At 42.9% G+C, this 8,410-nt stretch overlaps 1 protein-coding gene across 1 annotated transcript; it reads right to left on the reverse strand.

Annotated features, from left to right (window-relative positions):
* Positions 1-81: 81 nt before the first annotated feature.
* polr1b (RNA polymerase I subunit B) lies at positions 82-6,523 on the reverse strand. Its single transcript, XM_037782703.1, has 15 exons — positions 6,347-6,523; positions 4,786-4,953; positions 4,508-4,654; positions 4,274-4,406; positions 4,035-4,171; positions 3,644-3,867; positions 3,381-3,552; positions 3,076-3,247; positions 2,705-2,986; positions 2,448-2,581; positions 2,185-2,355; positions 1,879-2,035; positions 1,536-1,732; positions 1,207-1,457; positions 82-964 (listed from the first exon to the last, which is right to left on the reverse strand). The coding sequence occupies exons 1-15, from the start codon at positions 6,521-6,523 to the stop codon at positions 82-84; spliced, it is 3,405 nt and encodes a 1,134-aa protein (XP_037638631.1).
* Positions 6,524-8,410: the final 1,887 nt, after the last annotated feature.

Here is an 8,410-nt window from a genome sequence, read left to right on the forward strand (position 1 = left end):
AAACAGCAGATTCAAAATAGACACTTTCTTTTGATTTGTCGCATTTAAGGCATGGATCTTTGCTGGATATCCTGCAAAATTTTACTTAACATCTAATTTCACTTTGATGTTCATTGCTGCGAGCTCGGCCACAAAGTAGCGGAAGACATAAGGAACAGACACGGAGTCAATAGAGTCACTTTTACCACACAGAGTGCAGACAGTCTTACGGTGGCGCATGGCCGACCAGTAGGGTGGTGGTTTCTCTAACAGAGGGGAGAGCAGGCTGCCGCAGTCGACACACACCTGAGTTACTGATCGGTCCGAGCAGTTGAAGAGGCGATCATGAAGCAGGAATGAAGAGCCGTGGGCCAGCAGGGCGTCTCGCTCCATCTCCCCAAAACGGATACCTCCCTGGATGTTCCTCCCTCCCACTGGCTGGTTGGTCACCTTGTCTCGTGCTCCGGTGGTCCTCACCTGGAACTTGTCGGAGACCATGTGACGTAGCCGCTGGTAATAGACGACTCCAATGAAGATGTCGGCCTCTAGCTCTTGGCCACTCACTCCACTATACAGCCGCTCCGTGCCGTAGTAGTTATATCCACCTGCCTTGAGCATTTCACCAAAGTACTCGAGCGCAGAGTTCTCCTCTGAGAAGGTGAAGGGCGTGGCGTCGTGGCTCAGGCCGTGTAGGGCGCCAGACTTGCCCGCCATGCTCTCAATCAGCATCCCGATGGTCATGCGGGAGGGGAAGCCGTGGGGGTTGAACAGGATGTCAGGAGCCATGCCGCTCTCTGTGAAGGGCATGTCCTCGGCCGGCCACAGGCGACTCAGGATGCCCTTCTGACCGTGGCGACTGGCAAACTTGTCACCAATGGTGGGATTTCGTGGCACTCGTACGGTGATGCAGACACGTTTAAAACGGCCTGAGCCAGTGTCATTGCTGCAGATCTTTATATTGTCCACAACGCAGGCCTCTTGGCTCCTAGGAGAACATAGAGAAGTAGATTGAATGCCGGTTGTTTGTGAAAAAAACGGTTTGTGAGGTCACAGTTACCTTAACCACTAAAATGTAATCAGTTCATCCTGGAGTTCAAGTGGGCGTTTGTGCCAAATTTGAAGAAATTCCCTCCAGGTGTTCCTGAGATATCACATTCATTGAAGAATTTGTTTTTCTAGATATTTAGATAATAATTAAGAAATGAGCACACAGATGTTGACACTTACTTGTAGAAGTTGACGAAGGTCTGGCCAGTGTTGAGGTTGATGTAGCCATAGAAGGGGTCTCCATACTGAAGTGTTGATCCAATGTATGGTAGTCCATCAGCGTCTAGTTTTTCATTTACTTTAGGGTCACCTGGTTTGGTCCCAAACACAATGCCGTCGTCTCCCCTCACTTTGTCTGCCAGGTCCACCAGCTCAGTCTTGTAGATACTTCCATGGGCAAAGCCTCTTTCCCATGATGACTTGTTCACAATCTAATAAGATCAAATTGTGTCAAGATTTCACTCCATTTCTATCAGGAAAACTTACAGTAACTATTGTGTTTTACTCACCATGGCGTCTTCCATGTCGTAGCCTGTGTAGGATATGACGGCCACGATGGCGTTTGTGCCGCTGGGGTAGTTGTCCAGGTTGTAGTGGTCGTACATCGAGGGCCTGACCAGTGGGCTCTGTGGGGTCTGGAGCCGGTACAGCTTGTTATCTGAGCGATCCATGAATGAGTGCAGGGGGAAACCCATAGTCTGCTTACCTGAAAAGAGAATGAGTTTAATCTCTGATGGACACAATGCTTCACAGGAGCTCAAAGTGGTAATGAAAGGATTGAAATACTTGAATCTTATCAGCCTATACACGTGTGTAGGTGTTTGGAGCCTCTAACGGTGGTCTCAGACTTACCCATCTGACACTGGTACATGTTCCTAGGACTCTGGTTGTGGTCTGAGTAGGGGATGAAGCTAGCCACCACACTGAGCATACTGTGAGGGAAGAGCTCCTGATGTGTGGTCACTCCTGGCTCGATCTCATCCTCCAAGATGCCTACATTGATGTAAAGCTTGCGCAAGATAGAAAAACGATTATATGATTAGATAAAAGTTTCAGCGGCAAATATGCAAAACAAATCAACCTTTACAGTTATGTGCTTCAGGTATTGGGCTAATATAACTACCACAGCATCTTTTTAAAATCATAGTTTACACATACTTGTTCAAAGGTGCCAATCAATTCCTGCTGGCCAAGAGCCAAGTTGCGTACGGGCCGCACCATACGGCAGGGTGTTGTGAAGAGGAACAGGCCTGGGTACAAGCTGGCCTTGCCTGTTTTTGGAACCAGAACAATCTCAGTCCAGGGAGGGATCTTCTTCTCTTTCAGCACCTGAAGGTGTTTGTTTTAAACATCAGTTTTCTGCACACACAATGTGGCTGGCACAGACCGTTGACATTGTATACCTTATACAGTTGACATACCTTGAACCTGCGCAGGGAGTCGACCACGACTTGAACTAATTCAGTCTCCACCCAGCCTACAACAGCCCCGTCCAGGACCACAGGGTAGCAGTTTGAAAAGGCTTGGCCAGGAGATCCATCCACTGGAGTGACACCTTAGGCACCACAGACCGAAACGATTTTAAAATGTGTGTCAGACAATGTTTAAGGACGGAATCTCATATGATCCATACTGCATTTGGGCCTCATGGCTTAATTTAGCAGAATTGTTGACTCACCAAGGGAACAGAGCAGAGCAGGCAGGGATATGGTGGGCAAGGTTGGTGCCACAATCTCACAGATGGCCGTCATGTGGTTCATGAGTCCACAAGGCTCTCCATCTGGAGTGTGGACGGGACACAGGAAGCCCCAGGACTCGGGCAGCAGCTTACGAACAGAGGTGGTCCTCATCTTGGCGAATGCTGCTCCTCTGTGCACGCAGCGGAAGTGGGAGAGGTAGCGGATGAAGTTGAGCTTGTCAGCTACCACACACAGGCCAGTGTTCTGCAGCATGCCAAGACCTGTAAACAAAGGGGAAGACAATATATATTTAATAGATGAACAAAATTGTATTTTATTTATACCACAATGTGTACTCATACAGCCGTACCTGTCTTGGAGCTGAGGTTCCCGGTGGCCAGCAGATATTCAAAGGGTTTGGTCAGGTCACTGCCCAAGTTGAATATCTTCATCATGTTTTCAGGGCTCAAATTTCCACTCACTCTGCTGCCTTTCTTTTCAAAGGACAGCTTCACAGATTGCAACCAGGCAGACAGTCTCTCCTGTTGGGAATATCGTAGGGGTTAAATCCGTAACAAGATTTCAAAGAAAAAAACAACATTTACATGGTCATCACCAGAGGTCAATAAAGGACAAACATCATCGGTGCTCGTTCAAATGACTTCATGACTGTACCTTCATAAACATGAGATAGAGCTGACCGGGGGTGAGCACTTCCTGACACATAATGCTGTCAGGGTTTTCCTCCATACACTCCTGCTTGGCAAACGTGAAAAGCTTCCTGGTCATCAGACACAGCAGGTAGAACTTCTCCATGTCTGTCTTCAGGTGGATACAGATGCACTCACTGGTCAAAACAGAACACAACCAAATTCACTAAATGTACAAAAAAAATATCAGTGTTGTTTCTGTCAGGCTGTTGATGAAAAGAAACGTACTCTAGCAGGAAGTGTGCACACTGCTCGTTTGTGTACCACTCAGGAAGGTTCATCTTAACCCTGAAGCGCTCTCCGAGGTAATTAAGCACCTTGCTGCGGGTGGTGCAGCCCTCCTCCATCACAATGCGCAGCATCTCAGATGCACAGCTCTTATAGAAAGAATTGTCCTCATGGCCCTTGATAAGTTCCTGGTAGATTTGGAAATCTGTGAAGTCCGCCAGGGCCTGGAGGATAGCACAGAGCAAATGAGCTGTATTAACATATAAAAAAAGAGTTTATACCTTTTATTTTATTATTTTTGTCTAAGATATTATGTAGATTTATCATCTCTCTTTTCACTCAATAATGAATGCTGTAGATTTGTTCATTTATAAAAACACATGATTACTACCTTAAGTGCAAAACCTAGTGGGAGGAAGAAGAGTTCCTTCTGATAAATGAAGTTCAGCATCACAGTCCCGTTTTCCAGATAATGGAGGTTCATGTTGACGCCAGTGTGCTCTTCCTTCACGCAACGCATGGAAATACCTGTGAGAAGGAATTTCTGATGAGATCCATTTTAAAAGATATGCAGCTGTAATAGTTGAGCCTAGAATATTATATACTACTATTATACTGCTTTATATTTACCATACTGAGTGTATCCCTGGCCTCTGCTCTTCCACTTTGGTCTTGACATGGCGATCGGATAGTTCCTCCTAGGCATTATCAGCATTCGGATAACCTTCTCATTCCCATTCACAATGAAATAACCTCCCATTTCCTGTTAATGTCAAAGAGTTTTTACTTTATTAATATTAATAAAAATGGATGCATGCAATGCATTTCTGTTCATCTTGCAAATGTTTCAAATGTGTGTCTTACCTCTGCTTCTTCGTGGTGTTCTACAAGCTCTTTGGGGGACATGCCATGCAGGTTACACAGCTTGGATTTCACCATGATTGGCACGTGACCCATGGACTGTTTGATGATGCCTTTGGGAACTCCGTTGATTGACCAGCTGACGTCAGCCTGAGATGATACCAAAAAAAAAATTAAAGAACTGACCAAAGTGTTATCACGCCCCTCACAAGCAGTTTACATCCAAAATTGGACAATCCTTTAGTTTAGCACTTCCTTGTTTGCACACATCCCAGACTTACCACCAGCTTTCCTTTGTATGTACATCTTCTTCCCCTGCACTCTGCTGGAAACAACTTCATTTCCCTGCAGATGCTCCCTTTGGCGACCATTGGGTTGTAGAGGGTGGCTTCAACAAACGCAAGGCCAATCCTCTCATTTTTGAACGTGAACTCCAAGGGAGGGATGGCCTGAAAAAGACAAATGTCAAATCACAAAAAAATCGTTGAAAGAAAAAGACTGACAGAAGGTAACAAAGCAACAGATTGTGAGAACAATAAATGTACCAAATGTCACCAAAACAGACAATGAAAGGGGCTGTTTGGAGGGAATAAAGCTACCTGGTGCATACTTTCACAGAGTATTGATGCTAGCAAGCTAGCTAAACAAATTACAGCTCCTTCGTTTTCATATTATATTAAAAAGCTCGGGATTTTGAGAATTATAGATAAGTACAATGTGTCCTAAATTGATATTATGTCTTAGCTTCTCACAAATAAACAAAATGTACTCGGAACAAACTGTTAGCAAACACGGCTAAAAGCAATACTTCATATGAACTGGGGGAAAAAAGTTTGGAAACTTGTGTTTGGTGGATAATTTCTCTGTTGTTACAATGCTAATTGGCATTGTATTTTACATGGTTGGAAAGCCTGTTTATTTACCTTCATAATGATATCCAACTTGTAAGGATCATGCATTTGTGTGATGAGCAGCACAGCTGATTATGTGGGTAGCACCCAAGAAAAATTTGCCAAAATGCTCTGCCAATGGTAAACAGTGTATTATCCTGTTGGCATTGACTCTTGTTTTGAGTTGTTTGGTGGATTGGATGATTTTCCCAGTTTAGATATAACTTACACTCTGTCTTTTATTTACTCCTCTACTTCATGTTTTTATTTTATTTTTATATATATATATATACACATTTAATATTGCAATATATTGTTGTTAATTGTTTTTTATTTGTTTTATTGACACAACAAATTATTTCTCTATTGTTTTCTACAATTTCCATGTTCTCTTTAAATATCTATATATTGTAATTTGCTTAATGTATTGTATATATGTGTATATAATTTAGATGTAACTCACACTGTCTTTTATTTACTCCTCTACTTCATGTTATTTTATATATATTTTATATTGCAATATATTGTTGTTAGTCGTTTTTATTTGTTTGTTTGTTTGTTTTATTGACAAAACAAATTATTTCTCCATTGTTTTCTACCATTTCCATGTTCTTTTTAAATATCTATATATTGTAATTTGCTTAATGTATTGTATATATGTATATATATAATTTACATATAACTCACACTGTCTTTTATTTACTCCTCTACTTCATGTTTTTATTTTATATATATATGTATATATATATATATATATATACATATATATATATATATATTTGATATTTGATATTGCAATATATTGTTGTTAATTAGCATTATAACAACAGAGAAATAATCGACCAAACACAAGTTTCCAAACTTTTTTTCCCCAGTTTAGTTTAAATGTTCAACTGTGAAGGCAATACTATGTTCATGTGGTTTAAAACTTTGCTCAGAGAGTTAAACTGACCTGAACAACCCGACTGAGCCCCTCAGTTACAGCCTGGTCAAACGACTCGATGTGAGCTTTGGTCAAGTCCTGAACAGCTCCATGTTGAGACTCCTTCAGGACACCAAATCCTCCTTCTGTCAGGTTCTTTAGACTCGGACCTTTCTGCAGATTATTCCACTTTGCTGAAGAGTCCATGCTTGCTCTCCGAGGGAGGGAGACAGATGCTTGTTTACCACATGTGCACACATGAAGGCACCGGAAGTAGATCCCTCTGGTACAGGAAGTCTTCTTCTTCTTCACTGATATTTTGCAAGCCCACAGGAACAGCGCCAGGCTTTGACGCAGATTTTCGTAGTGGCCAAATGGCGGTACTACAACTTCCTACAACTATTACACATACAGTTTATTCTGCATGCTCTACTACAGTTTAAAATTATTACAAAAACGGATAAAATTAAATGAATTAATGAAAAATATATTGATAGATAACAAAAGAAATAAAGAAATAAATAAAGAAAACTTTAAAAAAGCCAACATAACTGGGAAAGATCAATATTATGTGTCTGTGTACATTGTGTGTGCTTGAGAAGGGGTGGGGGTGGCTGGCTTTCAGTCAGGGTGCAAATCAAATTAAGGCAAGATTAAAAAGAATAAAGTAAAATAAATATTAACACTGTTAAATGTTTGTGATCCTGAATTTTACACCTGGAATAATTATTGTAGACATATTTTCTTTATTATGAAGAGAAAAACAGACATGTTTGGGAATGCTTTCCTCTTCATCTGTGATGCTGCTTTGACTGGTGTGTTGGTCATTGCTCCTCTCTTCCAGGTGGAGGTGGTGACTGATGGTCATTGCTCCTCTCCTCCAGGTGGAGGTGGTGACTGATGGTCATTGCTCCTCTCCTCCAGGTGGAGGTGGTGACTGATGGTCATTGCTCCTCTCCTCCAGGTGGAGGTGGTGACTGATGGTCATTGCTCCTCTCCTCCAGGTGGAGGTGGTGACTGATGGTCATTGCTCCTCTCCTCCAGGTGGAGGTGGTGACTGATGGTCATTGCTCCTCTCCTCCAGGTGGAGGTGGTGACTGATGGTCATTGCTCCTCTCCTCCAGGTGGAGGTGGTGACTGATGGTCATTGCTCCTCTCCTCCAGGTGGAGGTGGTGTTGGACACACAAACCCAGCTGGTTTGTGAAGGTTTCCATGTGACTAAAGAGATGTAAATGAATCAGTTGTAAGATGTAAGGATCGTGTGTGTGGTCTCAGTTGTTGGTGTAACAGTAGAAAGAGTGCTAAAAGACTGGGTCCCGCTGTATTACTCAGGCTGCACTACAGCGTCTATTCACAGGCGCGATCCCACTACTGAGCGGCACGGGGGCTTTGGCCTGCTCCGTCTCCGACCTGGGCCGGTGCACCCCTCCTTAGACGACCTGGTGGTCCCGGGCTCCCCCAGGAGCACCATATCGATACCGAACTTAGTGCGGACACCCGATCGGCATAGTCCGCTGCAGCTCAGAACTCCTGAGCTCAAACGCTCCGCCAGCCTCAGCCTCCCAGTGACTTGGATTACAGGCGCGCGCCACCGCACCCGGCGAGGATCTACTGCAGTCATCGGGCTTTTAACTGCTACACATGTGACGTCATCAGGAATGGCGGCCAGCCAGCGACATCTAGAGGCAAAACACTGAAACTATATTATAACAGTTTTCTTAAAGGGGACATATCATGCTCATTTTCAGGTTCATACTTGTATTTTGTGTTTCTACTAGAACATGTTTACATGCTGTAATGTAAAAAAAAACACTTTATTTTCCTCATACTGTCTGCCTGAATATACCTGTATTCACCCCTCAGTCTGAAACGCTCCGTTTTAGACGGACAGACAGATAGATAGATAGATAGATAGATAAATAGATAGATAGATAGATAGATAGATAGAAAGATAGATTGAAAAATAGATAGATAGTAACTTTATTAATCCCGAGGAAAATTCAAGTTTACAGCGACACAGTTCCATAGTGCAAAACATGTTAGTAAAAAGGCAGTAAAAAAGTTAGTAGTATGAAGTACAAAAAAATATACCA

This window comes from Sebastes umbrosus, chromosome 10, assembly GCF_015220745.1.
Source record: "Sebastes umbrosus isolate fSebUmb1 chromosome 10, fSebUmb1.pri, whole genome shotgun sequence".
In the NCBI taxonomy this organism is placed as follows: Eukaryota; Metazoa; Chordata; class Actinopteri; order Perciformes; family Sebastidae; genus Sebastes; species Sebastes umbrosus.